At 47.7% G+C, this 26,566-nt stretch overlaps 1 protein-coding gene across 1 annotated transcript; it reads right to left on the reverse strand.

Moving 5' to 3' along the window:
- Positions 1–184: 184 nt before the first annotated feature.
- LIPG (lipase G, endothelial type) lies at positions 185–24,703 on the reverse strand. Its single transcript, XM_081149405.1, has 10 exons — positions 24,582–24,703; positions 21,493–21,674; positions 19,678–19,857; positions 18,539–18,650; positions 12,916–13,137; positions 9,874–10,116; positions 9,075–9,195; positions 7,930–8,148; positions 5,229–5,333; positions 185–2,194 (listed from the first exon to the last, which is right to left on the reverse strand). Exons 1-10 carry the CDS (start codon positions 24,676–24,678, stop codon positions 2,173–2,175), a joined length of 1,503 nt encoding a protein of 500 aa, XP_081005531.1. The 5' UTR covers positions 24,679–24,703; the 3' UTR covers positions 185–2,172.
- Positions 24,704–26,566: the final 1,863 nt, after the last annotated feature.

Below are 26,566 nucleotides of genomic sequence, written 5' to 3' on the forward strand. Positions count from 1 at the left end.
CACCTTCAGTCATCTCCACTGTGACCCAAATAATCTTTCTTCTTTTCTTGCTCTTTAGTGAAAGGAATTGTTGTCTACTTCCTACCAATAATTAATATCAAACAGAGACTATACCCTATATTAAAGTAACTTTTTGTCAAACCTCGAACCTCTTGACTTTAAAGAACTGAGTTGACACACCACTAAGAACTTTATAGATTTTTATTATTTTACTATTAAAAAATTTTAGCCTTGAAATTGGTTAAGCTTAAAGTAAAAATGAACCATATATTTGTTTTATACATTACAAACACTTGAGAAATAAATAATGTTCTGCGTAGCATTAAAAAAGCATCATATACAAATAAGTCTTCAAGCCAAATGTATAAATACAGGACCCACTGAGGATTCAGTTCCCAAGGCTTCCACTACTAAAATCAGGTCAGAAGTCACCAGGAGGCACAGTCAGTAATTTAAGCTCCACTTTGGCTAGAAAGCAATCACGGAAGCAACAGCAGAAACACACAATTGGATTGAGAAAACACATTGACTTAATACTTGACTGGTATGTCTTCTGAAGTTTGGCTTTGAACAAAGATACAACTTTGGCACAGGACAGATTAAAACAGTGGAAAACCTAAGTACAAAAAAAAGCACTCTTCCCCCCACCCGACATCATATCTCCTTCCAAATATATCTCATCCATAAAAAGCCCAACCCCTTGGCACAGTTGTTTTCCAAGTTATATATTAATAAAGGGGCTTAGGGTTTTATGGATGGCTCTGAGAAATATTCCTTGTTTGTCACATCTCAGGCAGATTGGTGAGAAATGGCAATAGAAGTCTTAATGAGGTTGCAGAGATTAATTTACCATGGACTTTGCCTCCAGGAAATCTGGGCCCTCACCTGGCCCCACCACCAACATGGCATATAATTCTAGACATGAGACTGAACCTCGCTGAACCTGGGTTTTATATAGAGGTAATAATAGCTTCCCTAGTCACCTCCTGTTATTGATCTCTAATTAGGTGACCCACATGAAAATCTTTTGGAAAGTAAAAATGGGTTTCTCAGGTATCATGTATATTCATTCAAATAAGAATTAGAGGCTTTTCAAGAAGTTCAACACAGAAAAGGGGCTGGTATTAGAGCAAGGTATTCCAAGGAAGAAAAAACACTGTGTTAAATCTTAGCACCAGCTGCTTGACAGGTGATGGTCGTGGATAAACAGATATGTATAACATATGTAAAACCTTCTACCTTCCTGAACAGAAGAGATTTTGCTCCAAAGCAATCATATCTGGCAGTTGGCCACCATTCTGGTCCCCAGCACATATGGTACCCTGCTTGCTACTCTGCTTGTGACCAGACATGTCACTCTTAAAGGGAATGCACATGCTAACTAGGAAGAAATAGGTAGAAACCACTGAAAACCTCAGGGTCCCCAACTCTTCCATCCTCAAGCCCTCCCCTAATGCCCCTTACGCCTTCATCACATGTTTATTCATAGATCATCTAAACTTGGAGTCTAGAAATCCCAACCCCTTTAAGGTTAAGTGCTTAAAAGGCAATCAAAAAAATGAGGAATGGAAAAGTAAGAAAGCCAATGATGTGTGCTTTAGAGAGTGAGTTAAGGAGCGGGAGAGAATGTCGAAAAAGTAACCGACATTGATTAAAGCAGCTCATTGAAGCCCAACAGCGAGGGCCTCAGAGTCACCCCAGATTGACCCTCTCTGGGTGAACAAGGACACAGGTCTGCCATCCTGACAGTCAGCTCCCAGTGGGAAGGCCTCTCACTACTATTCAAGCTGGTCCAGGCAGCTGATGGCCTTCCATGCAGAGCCACTTCAGAGCCGGTGTTCCTTGTCCAGTAAAGCACAGGCTCATCCAGTCACTTAGAAGCCAGTAGGGTGTGCACAAGAGGCCCAGGCATTAGGCCGTTTGCACACAGATGTGGCCTTAGAGCTAGTCTAGGGCAATAGCAGGAACAGCAAGAACAGCAGAACAGCAGTGCACGGTCCCCTCTGGTGAGAAGTCCCAGTTGTCATAGGAGGCAAGGTCCTGGGCCCAGGAGGCAAGTTCTTCCCTGTGCTCCAGGGTCAAGACCGAGAGGGATCCTTCCATCAGGTGGGTCCTCAGCAGTAACTTTCCTCCATGTGCTTGGTAGATGGGGCAGGGGCCTTGCTGACACCCTCAGGGGAGCTCCACAGTTTGTCTGAAAGGAACCAGGTAAGAGTGGTGTTCATTAGCTCACTTAGCAAAACCCCCAGACTATGCTGAGGGTATGCTCTGTTCACATCACAACCAAGCTTTCTTACAAACCTTCTGGACTCTTCCTTGCTTCCCTTCCAGAATAAATAGAAAAGGTCCTGAATGCTTCTTTCTCCCCCTTCCCCACCAAGCCACAGATTCACTTTCAGAAACACCACACTGGAGCCCCCTCTGGGCTCCTAGCTCCATACATCTCAGTGTTGGTATTTACATACTTAAAACAATACTCACCTGCAACACACACACATGCACAAAAGACACATGTACACAAGTATACACACACACACACACACGATTGTGGGGAGAACTATCAACAAAGATCTAGAAACACAAGGGATCCTAGTCGGTGTGGCTCAGCGGTTGAGCATCGACCTAGGATCCAAGAGATAGTGGTTTGATTCCTGGTCAGGGCACATGCCTGGGTTGCAGGCTCGATCCCCATCAAGGGGATGTGCAGGAGGCAGCCGATCAATGACTCTCTCATCATTGATGTTTCTCTCTCTCTCTCCCTCTCCCTTCCTCTCTCTGAAATCAATAAAGACATTAGAAAGAAAGAAAGAAAGAAAGAAAGAAAGAAAGAAAGAAAGAAAGAAAGAAAGAAAGAAAGAAAGAAAGAAAGAAAGAAAGAAAGAAAGAAAGAAAGGAAGGAAGAGAGAAAGAAAGAAAGGAAGAGAGAAAGAAAGAAAGGAAGAAAGACAAGAGAGACTATAGCAGGGAGCAGACAAAAATCAAGAGACCTCAATCCTACGCTCTGGCGGGTGCTGTTCAGTGCTCAGAGTGCCAGCCTGCGGACTGAGGAGTCTCAGGTCCAATTCCCCATCAAGGACACGTACCTGGGTTGCAGGTTAGATCCCCAGCCCTGGTCAGGGCAAGTGCAGGAGGCAACCAATTGATGTGTCTCCCTCATATTGATGTTTCCCTCTCTCTCTCTCTCTCTCCCCACCTCTCTCTTTCTCCCCTCCCCCCTTCCACTCTCTCTAAAAATCACTGGAAAAAATATCCTCGGGTGAGAATTAACAAAAAGAAAAAAGAGAGATCTTGATTCTATTCTCAGCTACACTAGCTCGCTATTGAACCTCTGGGAACCTCGTTCGCCTTATCGGCGACGAGGTGAACGGTCTCCAGGTGAGCGGAGAATACTGGCGGTGTTACACAGGCCTAGGGATGCCAAGACTCCCTAGTGTTAGCTCATTACTCGGGCTCCTGTTGTTTTCTGCTCCTTTGAGGGTGAAGGAAAGGATGGCTCGCTTTCTCAAAGAGGGAGTATGAGAAGGGTTATAGTGTTCTCAACTTTTGCCAAAGTCTGAAGTGAAAAAGGAAATACCTTCTCGTAGATATTTTTATCTAAGAACTGCAATCCTTCCTGGGAATCTCCAATCTATGTGGCTGTTCTGAGGATCAGTGAAGTTAATATATGAGGGAGTGCTAGGAAAGGAATACATTTAAATACCAACATAAAAGCACAGAATCAGGTGAGCCCGGACCGAGTTGCTTAATTAGATGGGCAGCTTCAGAATCCCACAAGCCCTGTGATCCCCGAGCCTGCGGTCACACTGATGCTCCTGAACAGACGACAGAGCAGCTGGCAGGTAGCCCGGCCCTCGGGGCTGGCAGACAGTTAATCACAGGGGGCCCCGCGTGAGTGCAGCTGCTTGATAATTGATACCCAGATCAAGGTGAGGTGATTTATCTGAGCAAGTGGAGCCTCCATGCTCAAGAAAGAGCACAGGCTTCAGAGTAAACGGGTCTGCCTCAGTCCTTGCTCTGGGGTCACCAGCTGGGGGACGCTGAAAGTGACCTAAACTCCCTGAGCCTCAGGTTCCCCAACTGTGTGCAGGGTTAACAGCACCAGCGTCCTGGGGCTGAAGATGAAAGTAAGTGACATAATGCATGGAAGGCACTGAACGCAGGGTGGGCACGTCTATGTGCTCGGCGTGTAGCAGTACACTATTGTCTAGGACCTTGGTTGGGGCGGGAGGTGGTCTCCCTCCTCTTTTCGGCAAGCATTTAGGCTCAGAGGACGTGTGGCAAATTCCCCTTGTGTTTTGTTTTGGTTTTGGGGGTTTTTTAAATCCTTACCTGAGGATATTTTTTTCCCATTGATATTTTTTTCCCATTGATATTTTTTCCCCATTGATTTTTTTAGAGAGTGGAAGGGAGAGACAAAGAGAGAGAAACATCAGTGTGAGAGAGACACATTGACTGGTTGCCTCCCCCGATGGAGGCTGGGGATTGAGGCTGCAAGCCAGGTACATGCCCTTGACCAGAACTGAACCCAAGACCCTTCCGTCCATGGGCCAATGTTCTAACCACTGAGCCAAACCAGCGAGGGCACAAATTCCCCTTTTGGATGTGCCCACTGCCTCATGTCTTAAGATATCAGCTTTCCTCAATTCTGAAATACAGGGACTCCAGCATGGGGCAATGGGACACTGAAGCAAGGTGACCCTTTTGTCTGATTCAGCTTTTTACAGATGAGAATTTCTGCTTCTCAAAAAGGGGGAGAACTGCCCACTCATATCCACTCACACCAATCTGGGTTCCTGAAAACGTAAAAAGGGGGATTATACTCTGTGGTTCTCCTTTACCTCCCCCACAACTCCCCACTCCAACCTGTGCCCACAAGGAAGCTGGGAACCCTGGAACTTCCCACAGCCCCCAGCACTGCAGAGAAGTTCAGTCTAAAATGAGCACAGGCACCAACCGCAGGGACTTAGTTACTGAAAGACATTCCACCAGGACCGTGGGCTGTGACCCTTATGGGGTGAGCAGAACAAGAGGGCCAAGGCACGTTAACACCCTCCGTCATCTGTATGTCCCATTTATCTGTGTCTCTCCTTGCAGCAGAGGTCAGCTTCTTAAAGGAAGGGATTTCTGTTTGGTTCACTGCTATGTCCCAAGTGCCCAGCCCCATGTCCACACGTGCTGGGTAGGCAGTCAACACGTGCTGCATGAACATAGGAGAAAGTCCAGGTTACCTGGTTTCATTTTTTATTCTCCAGTTATCCAGACACTTGTGAAACCAGAGCTCTTGGCCAGCGGATATGCGTGTGTTCTCCGGGTCTTCTGCACAAAAAGTATATCTAGGAGGAAAAAGAAATACCGAGGTAACCAAAACTCTAGAGGGGAAGGTACGTGGCTGTGCATTAGCCAGACAGTGCTTTCTGGATCCAAGGAGACAAGAGAAGTTTCCATCATGCCACACCCTGACTCAAGACCCTTCAGAACTCCCCGCTGCAACTACAAGCACTCTAAACCGTGTCTCATTTTGACATCTTCCTCGATTCGGCTTGTGCAGCCTTCATCACACCCTTTCCACGTTCTTCCCTCCGTCTGTCCGAAAGACTGCCTGCCTCTCCGATGCCTCCCTGGCTGCCTGAGACCCTGATCTCTCGGTTTAATAGGAAAGCATGACCTTATAGAAATGTTGCCTTTGTTATTGCCATTACTTCTTATGGCATGGTGTTAATAATGAATGTGTTCTCTTATTTAACACTTTATGCGCTGCTTTGAATTGCTATGGGTTCCTACATCCACGGTGGACTGTAAACTCGAATGGAGGAATTCAAGATGCCTCCAGGACAGTGCTGATAAATATCCACTGACAAGCGTAGCTGGACTCAGCTGTGAGTTAAAATGAAAGATTCAGGAAATGGGCAGCCAAGATCACAGATAGAATCAGTGGTTTAATAACCATTTCAATTATAACTCACAGCCAAATCATGTGGCCTACCCCACCCCCAACCTCAGAGGTGTGTACTGAGTAGCATGACTACATGACCAATAGATGTGCGGGACGCTTGACCCTGACGTTCACCCAAAAGACAAAAGCTATAATCAGAACAGCTTTAAGATCTGTTTCTAGGAAGCCCAAACAGCACATAAACATATAAAAAGGTGACTTGTCTTATCACAATTAGAAAAAATTAAAACGACAGTAGGGGACCAACTCATACCTAACCAGATAGCTAGAATGTCCCGCCAAATATAGGTGAGGAGGAGGGGAAAGGGGAACTCTTTTTCTGTGGTTAAGATTGAAAATTGGTCCAGCCACTTCAGAGAGGTAATTAATAACATCTAGTCAAGTTGGAGAAGACATACACTATAACTTAGCAATTCTACTTTTTAGTATGCACACCCCAAGGATGTTCATCTCGGGACTCTTTGTAACTGAATGAAAGTAGCAACCACTGAAATATTCAGCAGAGCAGTGGTGAAACTATTGCTTGCACAATGACAGTTTACAAACAGGAGTTAAATGTGAATAGACTAGATCTATATGCACTGGATAAATGTCAAAACCAATGTTGAATGAAAAAAGCAATTCGTTAAGGGGTATATGCACTAGTGTAAACTTCAGAAGCATCCAAAACAATTCTATATGTTGGTATGGATACAAGCAGAAATATGAAAGGTATAAAAATCATGATGGGGGAAAGATACTAACATTATTTAATTTTGGGAGATTAGTACTTTTGGTCTAAAAGGAGAGGAATTGAACAGGGGAAGGACACAAAGGGACTTCAACTCTATCTGTAATGTGCTACTTTTTAAAAACCAGTATGGAAAAACATTTACATTAGTTAAATCTTAGTAGTTTATTATATTTGGAACATTGTATAAAATGGTCATCTTTCTGCTACCAGACCCCTAGGCACAGGTTGCACTTAACAAGCACCAGGAGAAGGAAAATTATTTAGACCCCAGCCTTGGTGCTAAAAGCTTCTCCCAGCGAGCACCCTCCTCCAGTTCACAGGTTTTTGGGGGCAAAATCACTCAGACGGGGAACCCAAGCCTCCACTCCTCTCACAGCCAACCTGTGCTGGAGGTGATGGATGAAAACAGGACCTATGAAGAACTGTAACGGAGAAAGTGCCAGATGAGGTACAAAGAGGGAGGAGGCTGTTTCTAACCACCCCAAGGCAGGCTGTGGCCTCCCAGAGGTCTGCTGAAGGATTTGGCCAAGGTCCACCCCACGCCGCCCCTTGGCAAAGGTCCCAGGCTTCCCTGGCTTCTACTTAGAAAGAAGCCTGCTCGGAGAGTCAAGGAACAGGTTAAGGCACTGACAGATAAAGGTCTGGATTTTTCATGCTAGTCTTGGGGTTAACAGACATGAGGAAGCTGCCGGCTGGCATGGCATAGAGGATTCTCTTCTTGACATCAGGACCCGCCCCGTGTCCTTGACTCACAGTCTCTGAAGGGGAGATCTAATGCTCTGAAAATAAGATGCTAGGGAAACCAGATCCTCCCACAGACCTCATTCTGGGGACTTCCTGAACTTGATACTCTGGTTCGCTCTGCACAGGAGCAAGGAAAGACTTGTGGTTGCATAGACCTCAGAGCAAACAGGTTAGCAAGGCAGCACTCCTAAAGAGCCCTGTCCAGGAGCAGCCCCCTTCCTATGGGCCAACACAGGGCTTGGCAAACAGAACAAGGGCTGGAATTCAGCCCCCACTTGGGCACCCCTCTCAGCCACGGGCCTATGATCAGGGCACAAAAGTTGACAAAGGACTCGATCTGGAATTCACTTTCCCTTACAAAGGTGTTTGAGGTTTTGCCCACGTGCTCTGGGTATGAAAGGACTGCAGGTGCTTGCTTAGCAAAGGAAAGGACACAGCCCAGGCGCACACCTTGTGCTTACCACTGACGTGGGTCTAGAAAGGGTCATGAGGCACTTACTTCCGCTGGGTTTCCCCAGACTTGACTCGGATGCGCCTAACATTCACTTCTTGCTTGGGCTTTGGGGTTTGAGACAGGTAGCTGCGAATCTCTTTCCACAGGCTGTACCAGGACTGAGATACCCCCTGCCAGGTGAGTCTGATCTTCAAGAGGTCTCCCAAGTCCTCCTCTGTGTAGACCAGGAAGGTGTTGGTGGCGTTCAGCCCGATCTGCTCCACCCTACAAGGAGAAAGAAAAGCTGCTCTCACTCCCCAGCCACCTGGGAAACTGCTGCACCATGTGGGGTGACGCAGTGGCAGCACCTGCCCCCCACAGACTGGAGAGAAATGAGGACAGGTCTCTTCCCCCCCCTTCCCCCATTGGACCAAGGTGGAAGCTCACTGTCTCCACGCTGACATAGAGATAACTGCCTACAGCACCCCAGCTTCTTATCAAAACCATTCCCGATCACCTCCCTATTTATGCTACTTCCTGGGGGCACAGGTCCAAGAAAGAACAGAAATGAGAAAGCACAGAGAAGTCACATCCCCACTCAACAGTACCCTCTTCCTCTGGGCCCACCGGCATCTGTCTCCTTCAGAGCTCCTGGCCCTCTCCCGCCCATCCCTCCCATTTGGCACTTGGGGAACCTGCCTCGCCCCATTTGTGTGTGTGAGTGTGTGCATACAAGCCTGGTCTCCCAACAAGACCCTGAGCCCTTAGAGCCAGTACTTTGATGACGTTGCTTTGCAATTCCAGCACTACTCAGCCTGAAGTCTTGTACCTTAGGGGTGCTCAACAAATATGCACAGATGGCTGTGTGCCCCTCCCGCAGATCATTAGAAACGGACCCTTATGACGTTCCAAATTTCCTAAAGCCTAAGATATCGGGCGTTGTCTGAAATGAAACAGCACTTTCTGCCTGGCTGACACAGCTGTTTCTCACGCTGCTGATTCATCCAGGGAGCCTCCCTCCCAGAAATTTGGTGTGTCAGGGGCTTGGCGGTGGAGAGTGCAAGGAGAGACAGGGGCTGCCGAGGCCCTGGAGCCACCCAGCCCCTCCCCGGCACTCAGACTACACGCTTCCACGCCGTTCACACGCTCCTGAGCTCTCTCACTCTCATACCAACTTGTCCTCAGCCCAGCAAAGGGAACTTGGGACTTACATTTCCAACTGCAGCATCTCCGAGTCTGCACTGGTGCCATAAAGGGTGACATAAAAGGCGGGCTCGATTTCTGTCGTGTTCTCGTAGCTGAAGACATGGATTTTCATCTGATAATGATAAACTGCAGGGACAGCAGAACAGAGACATTTGTGAGCCTTCATTGTCATCCCAGGGCAACCTGACCCAAACTGAGTCACCCAGCACACTGAGTCTTATAGGGACAGCCATCCTTTTGGTCCAGCCCGGCCTTCAGCTTCTCTCTGATCGAGTTCAATGGCATAAGAGGTGCAGAAGGAGCTCTAAACTGAGGGTTCAGGAGACCTTTTGGGGATTCTGGCCCAGCTACTTTCCTGTTGCATAGCCTTGAATTAAGGACCAATGCTCTTTGAGCCTCAATTTCATCATTTGTAACACCCACAATACCCACAAAATCTCATGGTTTTATAACATGTTATAAAAAGGCAAGATATCATTTTGATCCCTTATTGGTCCTACCTCAGATTCGTTGAGATAATCAAACGAGAAAACAAATATGAAACAGCTTTAAAAAGTAAAATGCAAGAGAGATTTAAGATATTAATACTGTGATCATGGAATGATGATTCACAGCACGAAAGGAGTCCCCACCTTTTGTTTTTAAAGATTAACCTCCCTACGGCATGCACAGCATAAGCCGATTTGCAATGGTTTGATTTAACTGCGCCGGCCACATCTCCCAAGCCGGAATGTGACCTGTTCCACAAGGTATTTAGAAGGAGGACAAGACAGTCCTCGGGGCACTGCGGGGACCGAGGGTTACCTCTGAAAGGCATGCCTGCCCGGGTTTTCAGGTACATCTTGCTGTTCCTCTTACTCCTAGTTTTCTTGGTGTTGTAGCCGATGCTGTTACAACGGTTCTTCCGGCAGCTGAGACAGATCCCCTTCTTGAAGCGGTTCGAGTCTGTGCACTGGAAAGCAAAGCTCGGCTGGTCTTGATTCATCAGGGAGTCAACGAAGAGGTGCACGGCCCGCTCGTGCTCACATCTCAGCTTCTCTGCGATCGCTGAGGAGGGAGGGAGAGACGGGGAACATGCAGGATGAGCCGCCGCTGGGTGATCTGCCCGCTCAGGCAATAAGTACCATGCAAAATCGGTAGTCACAAAATCGCCTCAGGGGTGCAGAGTACAGCACAGGGGATACAGTCAGTAATATCGTAATATCTATGTAAGGTGCCAGGTGGGTACCTGAAGTAGCAGGGGCACCACATTGTAAAGTATATGACTGTCTAACCCCTATGCTGTAAACCTGATACTAATACAAAATAATACTGAATGTAAATTGTAATTAAAAATATTAAAAAATGTACTGTGCACCTCATCAAGCATAACTACTTCTATTGTTGCTGCTAGTACTCTTTTTTTTTTTAAAATATATCTTTATTGATTTCAGAGAGAGGGAAGGAGAAGGAGAGAGAGAGATAGAAACGTCAATGATGAGAGAGAGTCATTGGTCGGCTGCCTCCTGCACGCCCCCAACTGGGGATCGAGCCCGCAGCCCGGGCATGTGTCCTGACTGGGAATCGAACCCCGATCGCCTGGATCCTAGGTCGATGCTCAACCGCTAAGCCACGCCCGGCCGGGCACTGTTAGTACTCTTGTTTGCATAATTCTTAATACATGCCCAGTGATGTGTTAAGCTCCCATTAAGATGTAGAAGAACTGAAGACCATTCCTGCAACCTAGCTGCTTACTCTCCAGGTGGGAAGACAGCACTAATACACACAGAGCAATGAAGAGCAACAGAGCACATACAACAGGCACTAAATAGGGTGATGAAGATCAGCAGTGCAGAAGGAGTCATCAAGTCCTGATAAGGTTATACAGTCACAAATGCTGGAAATGGGTCAGATGCTAAACATCACCTAGTCCAGGGCTCAGCAAACTACAGCTTGCAGGCTGGCCACCTGTTTTTGTAAATAAAGTTTTATTGGAAAACAGCCAGGCTCAATTTGTTTATGCACTGTCTATGGCTGTTTTGTGCTACAACAGCAGAGAGGAGTGGTTGGAACAGAGACTCTGGCCTGCAAAGCCTAAACTATTTACTAGCTGACACTTTAGGAAAATGTTTGCCAATGACATTCTAGTCCAGTCCTTTCCATTATAGATTATAACCCAAAGGCCCATAAACGTGAGGCAATTTGGTCAGATTTACACAGACATTTGGTTTCAAAGTTAGAAGTATAATTTGGATTTTCTGGCCCATAATACATCATTATTGCTTGTAACCAGAGGCTAAAGTCAATAGTTCAAGTAAATCCTGGGACCTTAAGAAAAACTTGGCAAAGCCACCCCATCCCTTTCTCACTAACACCACCAGCCTTAAGAATCGTCATCCTCCCATTCCCTGAGGCAGGGCTGAACTTCCCCTGCATGGACCTCCAAGTCCATGGGTATATTATCACATTGGTAGAGGGCAACAGTCTTAAGACTGAGTGACAGCATCATTGCAGAGAGAGCCAACTGAGGCCAAGACTTAGAAATGCTGCCAGGATCCAAGGCAGTGAGTGAATGAAAAACCCAGAAAGAGATCGGTCACTGGGGCCACACACCCGTTTCAGCAGCAAATTCAGTTCAGCCTGCTGGGAACAGACTCAGGCATGCAGAGGATAAATGATAAGTGAATGGAGAAAGCAGCTTGGGTTTACTTCTTTAAACTATTACAAAAAAATACATTATAGTACATTCATGCTATAGAATATTATATAGCCTTTAAAAGTGATAAGGTGTCCTAGCCTGCGTGGCTCAGTGGTTAGAGCGTTGGACTGCGCACCGGAGGGTCTCGGGTTCGATTCCCCATCAAGGGCATGTACCTGGGCTGTAGGTCCGATCCCCAGCCCAGTTGGGTGCATGTGGGAGACAACCAATCGATGCATCTCTGTCACATCAATGCTCCTCTCTCTCTCTTTCTCCCCCTCCCTTCCACTCTCTCTGGAAACAAATAGAAAAAATATTTTCACTCCTCAGGTGAGGGTTAAAAGAAAAGTGATAAAGTAAGCCCTGGTCAGTGTGGCTCAGTTGGTTGGAGAGTCATCCCATGCACCAAAGGGTCTTCTCAGGTTTGATTCCCAGTCAGGGCACATACCCAGATTTCAGGTTTGATCCTCAGTTGGGGAGATAGGGAGGCAACTGATCGATGTTTCTTTCTCACATTGATGTTTCTCTCTCTCTCTCTCTCTCTCTCTCTCTCTCTCTCCCTCCCTCTCTCTCAAATCAATAACAACGTATCCTTGGGTGAAAATTTTAAAAATACAATTTAAAATTTTTTAAAAATGATAAGGTAAGATCTATGTGCTCTGATGTTTAAGAATGTCCATAATATATTATGATTGAAAAAGGAAAGTTGCAAAGGAATGTAATTTTGAAAAATATAATTATACACACACACAAATAAATTTGCAAAGAAAAAAGACTGGAAGGACACACACAAACTGTTCATTCATATTGGCTACTTCTGAAAAGTGACAGCAGGAACAGGAGTGAGAGGTGAGGGGGCAGTTTTGTTTTTTGCTTTATGCAATTCTATATTGCCTGATTTTCTTCAACAAACATATATTCCTTTGGTTATAAAAAGAAATTAATCAATAATAACTGGACCTCAAAGCATGAGAAGGCAGAGCAGAAACCACAGGGAGGCTGTTCATAGGCTTGTAGGATGAGGAATGTCAGACAGTTGGAGGGCCAGCGTGGGGGGTGTAGGAGGAAGGAAATAAATGCGGTTGGGATCTCTAGCAGCTCTGGTGATTTAGGAGGAGATGCAATAACTGAGTCAAACCTCCCCATGAGACAGAAAATAAGGAACTCACTTCCATATGCAAATGACCCCAAAACATCGTTGAGGCCACAGCCCGGCTGGAAGTCACCCCCGTTGGGGTAGATGTCAATGTGGCCCACAGGCATCTGAATCCCGATGCTCAAGCCGAAGGAACGCGTATAGGTGTGGAGGACATCCACGAAGTCTGCGTCGTCAGGGGACAGCCTGCTGTGGATGTCCACCCCTTCAAACATGGGCCCGGCAGGATCCAAACCTACAGCAGAAGGGGGAGCCAAGAACGACCATGTCAGGTGCAACGAGTCAAGTCTGAGTGTGCAGAACGGAACCCTCCTCGGGGCCCAGCCAGTCTGGACCGCAGGTTACCCGCAGTCCAGGAACTTCGCTTCCTTCTGCCGCCTCACCTGTCCTGACGCCTCAGCCGATTCAGTAAATTGGCCACAAGTTTCACCCTGGCACACAGCTCCGAGGAACCACAGGCTGCCAGAGCTGGAGCAGCTCTAGAAAGAACTCGGGCTGGCTGAAACTAAGTCATTTATTCCATTTATTCTGCCACTGAGAGCCTTCCACAGCCTCAGATCAGCAGGCTATTTACAGAACCATTAAGCTACCTACATTTCTGGAGGGAAGACTCAGTCCCCCAAACTGAGCTATTTATATTTGGACTTAACTTGTCCCCTTCCTTTAGTGATGAATGGAGAGGGTGGGTGGGGACACCAGATACACTAAGAGTCTATATCCCATGCCTCCAGAATTCCTCTATTTTTCAGCTACAAAGAGAAAACACTTCTGTCTGCAAACTTTCTGGATTGAACGGGTAAACAGCACTATAGAAAGCACTGGCTCTCACATTTGAAAACCACAAGCATGGCTGAGGCACTTGTTACAAATTCAGATTCTACTTTGTAGCTACAAAAAACTCTAGAAGGGCAGACCAGCCACCAGTTACCTGTGTGTATGTGTGTTGGGGAAGAGGGCAGGGAAGGGAACTGGGCAGGGAGTGGCAACCATAAGAGAGACTTCCACCATCTTTTAATTGTGAACTATATGAATGCAAAATCATTCAAATATATATATATGTGTGTGTATATATATATATATATATATATACACACACACACACATATATGTATATATATATATATATGCAAACTATGAAATGCAGATTCCTGACCAGCTAGAGATTCTAATTAGTAGGTCTGGTGTGGAGCCCAGAAATATATATTTATTTTCCAGGTGATTAAAAGTAGGTAGTCTGTGGACTAGATTTTGGAAAACTTCTTCATGCTTCAATACCATCTATAAAATGGAACCTAATTTTTTGGAATGGAAGGTCTTAATTCATACAATTCGTGTGAGATAATATGAGATTAAGTGCTTTTCAGTATAAGTACTAGCTATTATTACCAAACTTAACTAATTATGGGAGCCAGATTCATCCTATCTTAGAAGGCTCTTGCCCTACAGACAAAGAGAGAAAAAGTTAAGAAAAGAATATTTACAGCCCTAGCCAGTTTAGTTCATTGGATAAAGCATCAGCCTGCGGACTAGAGGGTCCCGGGTTCGATTCTGGCCAAGGGCATGTACCTTGGTTGCAGGCTCAATCCTGCAGGCTCAGTCCTTGGCCCTGGTTGGGGCATATGCAGGAGGCAACCAATTGATCTGTCTCTCTCACATTGATGTTTCTCTCTCTCTCTCTCCCTTCCACTCTCTCTGAAAAGTAACGGAAAAAATATCCTCGGGTGAGAATTAAAGAAAAAAAAAGACTATTTACAGCAGAGGAAGGGAGTCTGTTTAGTCTAGAACAGTGGCTCACAACTGGGAGTGATTTTGCTTCCAAGGGGACATTTGGCAATGTCTGGAGTCATTTTTTGTTGTCAAAATTGGGGGAGGCGGAGGGAAGCTACTAAGTATCTAGAGGGTAGAGGCCAGAGGAGCTGATAAATATCCAACAATGTACAGGGCAGCTCCCACAACAAAGCATGAACTGGCCCAAAATGTGAATAGAGCCAAGGTTGAGAAACCCTGATCTAGAAAGAGCAAGGTAGGGAGGAGACAGGACCAAAAACAGTTATAAAAAAAAAAAGATGTGCCCAGCTGGTGTGGCTCAGCAGTTGAGCATCAGCCTAGGATCCAGGAGATCGTGGTTCGATTCCCAGTCAGGGCACATGCCTGGTTTGCAGGCTCCATCCCCAGTAGGAGGCGTGCAGGAGGCAGCCAATCAATGACTCATCATTGATGTTTCTATCTCTCTCTCTCTCTCTTCCTTCCCCTCTCTGAAATCAATAAAGATATTAAAAAAAAAAAAAGATGTGATGCTACCTAATGTCAAGAACCGTGTCCTCCAGACCCCAGTGCCATAGAACCAAGAAGCACATTGTAAGGCTTAAGAGAGGAATTTTAGGATAAACAAAAGGCAAAGCTACTGTCCAGAGTGGAAAGTAAACCTGTGGAACTCATTACCCATGAGAACTGGTAGAGGTTGAAACTTTAAATAGTTTCCAGAAGTTTAGATAAACGTATGTAAGATGGAGGCAGAAAGGGAGCCCAGGCTGCATCCCCAGGCCAGGACCCAAAAGGAAGGTGTCACAAAAGCAGTGTCTTCCCAGAACAGTCCACGATGACTCGTTTTAGAGGCTGCAAGAACCACTGAACTGATACAAGCAGCCTCTCCCTGTCTGTTGCCATGTCTCCTGGAGGGAGGGGGAAAAGAAACATTCTGTTTTGCAACCAATACAAGAGAAGGGCTCTTCGCTTGGTGTGAACAAAAGCCTCCACCAGACGGTCAGTGCCATGGAAACCAAGCTGCACTGGAGGAATGCAGGCAGCTGAGGGGCTTCTCTACAGGCCTGCTGGCAGCCAGGCTGAGCCTTCACCTACCCAGACTGACCCAGCCTGACACATAGCCAGGGCTCACAGACTCTGGGGAAAAGTTGCACAACTTACTTTTTAAACTAGGAGTGGGAGGGAGAATTTATCCCCTCCGAAAAGAGAAAGATGGAGAACCAACCCTTCTTCCATTCAGCCTGACTCCTCCAAAAGTGCTCTGTCCAACAAATGGAATACACACACGTGCATACACACACAGGAAAACCTCTGTATTACAACAGCTACTTTATCTCTATTGACAGAGGAGAGGCAGTGTAGCTCAGTCAGTAGGTGCAGGCTCTGGAATCTGACAGCCTGGGTTTGAGTCCCAGCCCTGCTCTTTAGAGTACAAGATATTGGACCCATTATTTAAGCACTGAGTCATAGTTTCCCCATCCATAAAGTGGAGCCGAAAGGACCCCCTTTGCCAGGTGCTATGTGACTTAGATATGGCATGAAGTCCCTGTCACACATTAGGTGCTTGACATTAGGTACCATCTTTCCCACAGCCTACAGAATGGTCGCTTAACTCATATTTCTGAATGAATGAATGAATGAATGAATGAATGAATGAATGAATGAATGGTTTGCTTATTTATTTATAACTAACTAGACAAAGTTCAATTAGAAATATATTACCTCTTCCCTAGTATATTACAGAATTCCCTCAGAGCCTAAGAGGGTAAAACCCAAGCAAACCCCAATACACAGCTCTCTGATCCAAGTAAGACTAGGATTCAGATATCCCCCTACAGGCCCTAGGCCTCTGCACAGCAGCAGCAGTGGCCTCAGGACCCTATTCTAGCTACAGTCTCTGGTCCTTTTACCAGTCTGGATCACCTGGCTTCCAGGCCCATGAGAAGTCTGAGGGAGAGGAAAGTGCATAAGCCTCCCCCATGAGACATGCACAACAGCATATGTCAGGTCAGCCAAATACCCTCTGAGGTGCTGCTTGGCAGCTGGACAGAGGTCACCCCTTCCTGTTGTGTTCACCCAAGGCCCCTGCTCCAGAGAAAGGCCAGAAAGAAGAGGCTGAGCTCAGGACATGCGGTCCCCATGCCGCAGGCAGACAGCATGGAGAACTGATTAGCATTCTGCTAGCGAAGCTCAGATCTCAGCAGCCGCCATCCAGACAGGGGAAAGAACTGGACCACTCCCCACTAGCCCCATCTCATTTAGGATTTAGAAATAAGGAAAGGGAGGCTCTGCAGCTCATCCTTGCTGCCAAGGACTCTCTGGTGGGGGCCTAGTGTGTGCTGACCCCCACCAGAATGGCTGGCCTGGCTCTGAACATCATGTTTCGCATGGGGGCTAAAAGGAGGTGCTCAGACAATAGGCCCCAGAGGGGCTTAAGGTCAAACAGCTTTGCACCAGCAGTGGGTTAATGAGCAGTCATGTGTGGCCACACAATCACTGCCCACTTAGACAGCCCAGGCCCCGCAATCTTGGTAATCAAAAATAAAGCTCTCAAAGTATGTTGAATCAAATAATTGGATCTAAAGGAGTGTGGGAGTGTGTGTGTATGTGTGTATTTGTGCAGACACAAGCACATTAGACTTAAACCCAGGACAACGATATAAAGAGGGCCACTAAAACCTCGCAAATAGTGCTCACTTCGGCAGCACATATACTAAAATTGGAACGATACAGAGAAGATTAGTATGGCCCCTGCACAAGGATGGCACACAAATTCGTGAAGTGCTCCATATTTTTATAAAAGAAAAAACACCTCACAAGTACTTTTTTAAAAATCGACCCCACCAGCTTACTGCTGAAACCTGAAATTCTGCCTTTACTAAATCTTTCTTTAGCTAAGAACACCCTTCTACCTGAGTCCTATTTCAAAATGAAAACACTGTTGGGAAAGAAATTGATCCACTCCTTCCTTCTATGTTGGAGGCAAGGGGAAAGCTGGAAGTGAAGACAAATAAAAGAATGTTGGAAGGAGGTTAAAAGTTCAGGGCAACAGATCTGCCATTCATTTTAGCCTAGAGGAAGCCCTGAGTATGTATTTAGGGAAACTCCAACATGGGAAAGAGAACCTTCCCCACTTTCCATAATCATTAAAGGATCTAACCCAAACTCTCACATCAAAGGCTAACTAAAAAGGAAAGCCCAATTTTCTATTGACAATCTGGGTTTGGATATCAGAAAGGTCTCTTTAAGACAAAGTTTAATCATCCGTTCTAAACAGGTCATTATCACTAATAAATATGCCAGCTAAACATTGGCAAGAGGCTGTTCATAGATGAAATAGAAATCAGAGGCAAAATTCAAACTGCAATCCACCACTCACTCTTTCCCTTGATGTCCTAGCGTATCACAGGCAGGGGTGAGAAGTGAGTCCCAGAAGCTTGGAGGCCAGGGTTCCACCCCACTTCTGCCCTTTAAGTATTAGCTGTTTGCCTCTCAGTGTTTCCTTACCTGTTGGGTCAGACCAGTGGTTTTCAAACTGTGTTCCCTGGGGCTCTGGGACCCTACGATTCCTCCAGGGAAGGCCCGAACAGCAAAACTAACACTGCCCACTGTACACCTGGCCTTGACCAGAACATCCCTTCTATGTTTCCTATATTGGGGTGCCATACAAGTTCAATTTGAAAAAGGGTCCCGTGACTAAATAGAACATTTGAAAAGCTCTGGATTAGATGTTCTCTGGTTTCTTCCAAAGCTAACCCTCTGTGGCTCACTCATGCTGCCTCATTTAGGGGCACTCAGGTTCAGAAAGGCCAACCTGACAGAGGAGCTGAGGGAGCTTGGGATCAGCTGTTTGTGGAGGAAGCAGAGCTTACCTGTGATTCTGCCCACGGTGCCTTTCACGAAGTTGCCAGTGTACCCAGCCACGTGAGCTCCAAGGCTGTAGCCAATCAAGTGAACATTCGCAAGAGAAAAACCATCCTTCTCCTGCAGGAAGGCATGAAAGTGTGTGAGTGGAGAGTGTAATCCTGAGCCCACAGAGTCACCAACAACTAAACGGTTCAATCATGACAAGGAGGAGACACAGGAGCCAGGGACAGAGACATCCAGGGGCAGGCTTTGCTGGCAACACAACACAGATGGAATATAGCCAGGTAAGGGGAGGTCCAAAGGACTTTAAATGCCAAGCACTGAGGACAGGTGGTGACTAGAGGCTGTATACCTGACCCTTTCCCTACATGTTTTCCATTCTTTCTGGCAGCATCTAAGGGGGGAGGGTGGCAGTGTGGAGGTCAAAGCCACCAGACCTACTGGAGACTAAGTGCCAGCCACAACCTGCAGCGCAGACTCCTTGCCCACCCTCTCAGGCCTTAGGAGCTGCGCCCTCACTGCAAACCCACCTGGGACCCCAGAGTTGGAGCACTGCACCCTGATAGGGTACTCCGATGGCGGGGGGTGAGGAGGTGGGGATTTGATCCCAAAGCTCGGGAACCAAGCTCTACAAAACAACCTAGGCAGAAGTCTGAGGGAATGTTTGAGAACCCAGAATTTTAAGACTTTTATATCTGTTTTCCACACTTAATATTTTAAGCAAGGCAGTAGGCTGCATTTGTTTGAACCAACTCCCTCCCCACTCTCAGGACAGGCACCCTTAAGAGACAAAAGAAGATTTCAGTAGGTTTATAAGATTACAAGCCAGTCCTGGCCCCTGGCCATTCTCAACCAACCTGAAGGCATCAGTTTCTAAGATCAGAAAGTAACGATTCACAAAGCAAACTTACGACCAGCAGATAAAATAACAGGAAAAAAATCCAGAGATATATCAATAATTAAAAGCCTCTCTAAAAGTCCCAGCTTTCAAGTATGTCGAGCAATACTTAATTCAGTAACAATCTGAATCCCAAAGGTTTTGATCAGACATCTGAAATTCACTGTAACACTGTCTAACCTGTATTTCTTAAGGTCTGAGTTCAAGATGCTGCTCATGAAAGATGACTCCCTTTCATCTCGTTACCTGTAGCCAGTCGAGCATCCCTGCGATGTTGTGTCCCACCACCCTAATGTTATTGACTGCATCTGTGTAAAGTTGGTGAGCCAGGGGGAGCCAGTCAACCACCACGACATTGGCTTCTTTCTCTCTTGTCTGCAGGGCTGACACAAGGTTGTACAGCCATTCCCCAAATATGCCACTCACCTGCAGAGAAAACAGGACATTTTTTTTTTAATCTTCTCTGGGTTTCAGAAATCCTAATAAATATAGAATTCAGTTCCATGATCCTCTCCCGAGCTGATTCCAGAACCTTAACATCGACGGCTCAGGGACCGAATATTTGCACGTGAGCAGGGCAAACCACAGGTAGGATTTCTACATGGGTGTTTTTGTCTTCAATGCTCTTTACATCCCCAGTTTTTTCTATCAAAATTTTCATAGCCTCTGCCCCACTGTCCTATAAGGCCACTATGAGATATGTATTGGTGGCAATACTGGCCTTAGGTTAGCCTGAGTCCCTATCACAGTCAGGCAGGTGGCCTATTCCATCATTCAAAGGCAGAAGGGTTACCCTGGAGAATTAGCTTCTCTCTTGAGGATGCAGGGAGATGGTGTCTCCTAGGCAAACGCAGAGCTAACAAATGACCCAGTCCCACAGCCCATCCCTCTTGACCCCAGAGAAGGAAAGATCTGTCCCAGGAATCCCAAATTAGAACTCAGAACACATTTTCCCACAGAAACAAAGTATAAATGGTGACAAGGTCCAGTTGTAAACCTATCTGCAAGCACATTATTAGATAAAAAGATTTTCTGTGCCTGGCCTGGGAACCCAAAAGCCATTTACAATCTTGCTTCTATGGGAAACTGCTATTCCAAGTTCCAAACAGATTACAAAAGAACTTTCTGGAATGCAACCCATTTGTAAGTTGCAGGCAGTTTGTATTTATACTTTGACAGGGGGGCTTAAAAAGGTTCAAATTCGTGATTCTAATCGTGGACGGACTATGGGTTGAAGATAGATGAACAAGCCTTGAATCATCTCTTCAATCACATTAGGTAGGTAGGCACCTACTCCCAAACCCCCTCCCCCAGGCCTAACCCCAACAGTTGGTGATAGACCTAAAGACCCAGAAAGCATGTAATGGATATGAATTTCTCATCATTAAGAAAAGGAATGTCCCCTCCCAATTAGCCCAGGCAGAAACCTGCTCACTTAATAGTGCCATTTTCCTACAGACTGTCATTATATGAATGAATAAATCCCTCAGTGGTCAAAAGCTTCTGAAGCTGAGTGTTAAAGCCCTTTTTTGTTGAAGTTTGTCATGGACCTTTCAATGTGAGTTGCTCAGCTGGGGCACATAAAGAGCCCCAATGCCTTTAAAGGGAGCCATCTCTATGCAAACAGGAAGGCACCATGCCAATAGCGGCCAGCAAGCCAGGCCAGCTGGCAACTCATGGACTCTCTGAGCCAGTCAGGTTGCTTCAGCTCAGCTCAGTTCCTAGGGAGGGATGGCCCCCGTGAGGCACTGGTTGACCAAAGTAATTAAGTGTAATTAGAGGGATCCTTAGGAGCCAATGGAGCTGGGCTGCTGCCCTCAAGAGAGCCACTTTCTGAAAGCCCGCTGTGTGCCAGCATTAAATGCCACCCTGCTGGAGTCCAGATTGCCCCTCAGCACAGTGCCCATTACAGTCTTCAGAGCTGTCTGAAATACAAGCAGCCCACAAGAAAAGGGGTGGGGAGAGAGTGGAATCTGGAAGCACCAGTATTCTTTTTAATTGACCCAAACAAAAGAAACCAAATCCGGTGTAAAGCTGCAGCGCTCCCTCCCCTGGGCTCACCGTCCACCCATGAATGATGAAAAAGGTTTTGGCTGTCATGTTGAAGCCACAGTCTTCTAGGGGCTGGTTGTCACCGAGGGAGAGGTAACATCCTTCAAGCTCTGGGTCCTCGGAGGTGCGGAGGTTAAACCTCACGGAGGGTTTGGAAGCAGCCTGTACATCCTTGGATTCGTGGAGCTCATCTGGGGAGAAAGAACAGAGCCTGGGTGCATCTAGGGGCTTGAGGAACAACAGATCTGGGGTGTAGCTCTCGTACAACCTTGAGCCAATTCCTTAACCCCTCTGGGTCTTAGTTTTTACATCTGTTGAATGTTCCCTCCTCACTTCCCAGAAGAGTTGCAAAGATATTATAAAAGGGACATCTAGTCTACACTTAAGAGTATTTAATTAGTCACTAGTGTTAATTACTGTGACTCTGAAATAAACAGGTCTCTCTTGCTCACCTTTCTTCTTCCCCATCAAAACGATTTCTCCTCCCTCCCCTCCAGGTACTACCTTTAGAGTATGGGCCTTCAATCCCTTTCCTGAAAGGCTTGGGACCAGTGGGGTGGCAGAACCCAGAAACGTTCAGATTTTAGAAAGGCATTATGGTACGTACACCAGGCATTATATAACACCCCAGCAGGGCCTGGGGCATTCCCCTTTAATCAAACACACTAATAGTTCTGCAGGGAAATATGTGACTATCCACACTTACAGGCAAAAAGAAAATTACAAAATAGCCTCCTGTTGATTCAGGTCAGCTTTGCTGCCAAATGAGTTCAAATCAGGTAAGACCAGGTCTTATTGCCAAACAAGTTACCAAATTTTCCAGTTCTGAGAGACTTTGGAGTTTGACATTGGAGGTAAGAAGCTGTCAACCTATTATTATACAATGGGCTTCTCCCAGCTTGATTCTAGCACTTACTCCCAAAACCTCATGCATCCCCAATGTCCTTTGCAGAGCCAGGGATGTGCCAGGCATTCTTCTAATTTGTTAAATAAATGACTGAAGCCATGGAGAAACTTATAAGAGCAGCAAAACCACTCTCTCCAGCTCCACTGCTCATGCACAGTGCCATGGAGGAGATAACCTTGCTCCCAAAACACAGTGGATGTCACTGATGGTCCCTATGGCCTTTAAACACTAGGTGCTATCATCACTGCACTATTTCAGATGGGCAAAAGTGAACCCCATCACTCTTCCAGCCATCCAGGAAAACATCTCTTGATAACCGGCTAAGAATTTAGATAATCAAACTATCCTGTCAGCTAGAAATCAGGGGGAAAGATACCAAAGGACCATCCCAGGAGCTTCATTTATCTCAGAGTTAGGAAGTAAATGAAATCATGGAAAGAAGGGCCAGAATGGTGGAGAGGGGAATGGAGAATGCACCAGATGTAAAAAGGGTAGGGTTCCAGAAAATGCAACTAAATACACATGAGCAGAACTTTGTGATTAAAGAAATGAACAAAAGCCCCAACCAGCAAAAATTTGAGCCATGGAGTAACTAGTTTGACACCTCCCAGGTTCCACCCAGATAACTACTCCCACAAAGCCCAGATGGAGAATTCTAGGAAAAAAGGCAAAGGCATCTGCTGGCTTCTTGGGACAGACTGGTAAATAAACCCATGAATCAACATAAAGGGTGTGCCTTAGCAGCTGCTTCTCTGATCCCAGAGTCCTCTAGCTTCATTCCTACTACAGTGGTCCCTCAATTTTCGAATGTACTCCGTTCCAGAAGACTGGTGGAGTTCTGAAACGCTGGAAAACTGAGGGATCCACAGCCGACAGCTAGGCCTTAGGATCTTGCCCTCAGTGGAAGCCGTGTGGCACATTCGACTTCCGAGGCCCATTGGAAAACTGAAGCGTTTCCTTCCAAGTTTACAGCGTTTGTAAGCAAAATGCTCGTCAATGGAGACGTTCAAAAACCGAAGTACCACTGTACTTTTGGCCTGAGTCACTTCAACCTCTGGGGCTTTATGATTGTTCTTCACCTGGATGTCTTCATGGCTCATTCTCTCACCTCCTTCAGTTCCTTGCTCTCAAATCTCAAAGAGGGAAGCCTGACCACAGATTAAAACTGCACCACCTTCTCCCACCAGCGCTCCATACCTCCCATAACACTGAGCACAATTTATGTATTTTAATTAGATGCCTGTCTGTCTTCTCAGCACTCAAACGTAAGCTCTATGAGGGAGAGGTTTTCACCTGCTCCTAGAAGAATGCCTGGCACTAAGCAAACAAGCAGTAAATACTTTTTTGAATTAATTAAATGGCCCACAAATACTCAGAATCGCAGAACATGGGAGTGGGAAGGAACATTAGCATTCTACGGGAGAGGAGCTAGAGAGGCAACCTCCTCCAGGTCACACTTTTACTTAGCACATGCTAAGTAAAGCAAGGCTTTCCCATTCATCATTCAAATTAACCCTCCCGCCAGTACATAAGCTGACACGGACCAGCATCATTTGGCCAACCTCAGCAGAATAACAGAAGATGAACTAACAGGGTACAGTTTGAGAGTTCCGCTGGCATTCCCTCTGGGTGACCCTACCCTCATTCCACCACGGCCAGCTTCTTCCAGTGCAAGAGACTGCCATGCAGGACTCAGAAGGAAGAAAAGCTAGCAGCTAGGAAGACAAAGAGAGTGGGTTGGAAGGAGTGCTGTGGGGGGAGGGGGGCCCAGCAGCTTCTGGGCACAAGTCACTCACCAGAGGCTCCTTGCCACCTTAACTTTCAAAACACCTACATGGTTGAATTAAAAGGAGGAGTGGAGCCACGTGAGGGAGCTCCTTCTAACCTCGTTGACTGCAAACCTCCAGGTTCAAAGATGAAGACAAGGTTGAAGAGCTGCCGGCAGCCAATTGGGTTGACAGGACAGCACCCACCCATCTCATGCAGAGGGTGGGGCTCGCGCGCGCCGGCCAGCCAGCTAGCGAAGCGCCAAGAAACTAGTGAAGAGCAAAGCTAGTTAGGAGCAAGCGGACAGCGCCTCGGAAAGGAAGGTGTCCCAGGAACCAGGAGGGGCTGAAGAAGGGTCTGCAGGACAGAGGGAGCCCGGCGCAGGAAAGAAGCTGGGGGCTAATAAAAAGTCAGAGCACGTTACCTTGCAGCGGTCCCTCTGGACCAAGGGGTGCGGGGCCTCCCGCGGCAAAGCAACAATAGACGCTCCAAAGGCAGAGCAGGAGAACGGAGTTTCTCATCCTTCCCCGCCACACACCCGTCCGCGAAACAACAACAATGAAAACTTTTTTGAGGTTTCCAGCAGTCAGGACCAATAGGACCTGAAGTGGGCACCTTCTCTCCACCAGGGAGTGGTGTGGCCTTAGACGGCTGAAGGTGGAGAAGGTGGAAAATGGAAACCTGCCTAAACTGAGCGGCGAGGCGCGGTGGTGAGAGTGTGAAGGGGCTTCAACCAGACCAGAGGCGCCCGCGCCCGCGCCTCCCGCCGGGGAAGTACGGGCTCGCCACCGTCGCTCAGCGAGCTCCCAGCGAGGTAGGTTTTTAAAACTACGGGAGTCAGCTGACCCATCGCCAGATGGTGATTTGCATAATTTATTACCGTCTTCCGACTCTGATTGGTCACACCTCCGCTGACGCCGGGACCGAGACTCTCAAAGTTTGAATGAAGGAGCCACACACCCTCCACGTGGGCGCTCCGCGCGCGCGGCCTTGCGTCTCCCTACCTGCGGCTCTCCCGCCGCCCCACTTCCTCCTAGCGCCCGTTTCCCGACTCCAGATTTTTCACCCTCCCCTGTCGCACCAGGGGGGGGGGGGGGGGACATTGCCCCGAACCCCTGCGCCTGCTGGGAACGCGATCCCTGCGCTAGGAAGGTTCTCCCTTCCGAGGCGCAAAGCTACCCCGGCGCACGGAATGGTCTCTCCGCGCCCCAGGCTAAGAGTCCAAATGGGGAAGAGGCACCTGGTCACCTCTTTGGTCCTTCCCTTCTTTCTTCACTCCCACCCAGAGAGGCCCGCGACAGGTGCAGACAGCGTGAGAGGACAATGGTCGGGCAGAGCCGAGGGGCCAGAGGCTTTGACCGCGGCGTCAGGATCGCACAGACCCTTCTCCGAGTCCTCCTTTGGCCACCAGCTGCAAAACTCGGCGCAACCCACTGAACTTCTCCAAGGCCGTCCCCTGGTCCCCGATACTCGTGGAAAGTTTCTGCCGCTTAGGGATGTTGGGGGAAACTAAAAGAGATAATGTACAGCGCTTAGCGCAGAGCCTGCCACGTGGTAGGTGCTCCCTTACCTTGGGGGTGAGTCCTGGAGGGATACCAGGCGGAGGGAAGGATACGCCCCGAAGGGAACAGAGAGCTGAGCTTGGGAGGTCTCGGACGAGCGACCGGCACCGAGTCTCCGCAGATGCGCGCAACTCCCTGTTGAGTGCCATTAAGCAGCTTCTTCCTCCCATCATTTTTCCTTCCTCTTTCCCTTTATTGTTCCGCGTCCCTGCTCCTCCCCTGGGTCTCGGCTCCGGGCTCCCGGCTCCCGCTCAGCCCGCGGGACTCCGGGACCGAGTGTGGCCAGCGCCAGAGAACTTGGCGCAGAGTCCGCGTCTGCCGCCGAGGAACCGGAGCTGAGCCTGGGGGCCTCGAAAGGCGGAGACCAGCACAACTGGGGGGCGGCTGCGCCCCAGCAGCCCTTGGAAAGGCGGGGGCCGCGGCACAGGTAGCAAGCTCCGCCGCAAAGCTGCGCCCCGCCACCCGCCGCGCCCCTGCCGAGCCCGAGCGCGCCCTGCGAGAGCGCGCAGCAACCGCGCCGCGAGCAACCGGGTCGCCGGGAACGCGTCCCGCTCCGGCCACGCGAGGAAGACCGCCCCAGCAGCCCCGCTCCCCGTCTTCCCTGACGTCTGGGCCCCCGCCAGGAAGACCCTGTGGGGAAACCAGTCCGGAGGAGCAGGTCCTGTGCAGACCTATAGCCTCGTTACTCTTGTCACTCCAGCTGCCAGACGAGTACGCTTGTCCCTCCCGTGCGCTATAATTCATCCACGAGCGGCAGGCTGGCTTGATGTCTTTTTTTTTTTTTTAATATAAAATTCAATGCCGTTTATGGGATGGTAAATGTCGCCGCCAGATACGTTGCTTCCGT

This window comes from Miniopterus schreibersii (assembly GCF_964146895.1).
Source record: "Miniopterus schreibersii genome assembly, chromosome: 10".
Classification (NCBI taxonomy): domain Eukaryota; kingdom Metazoa; phylum Chordata; class Mammalia; order Chiroptera; family Miniopteridae; genus Miniopterus; species Miniopterus schreibersii.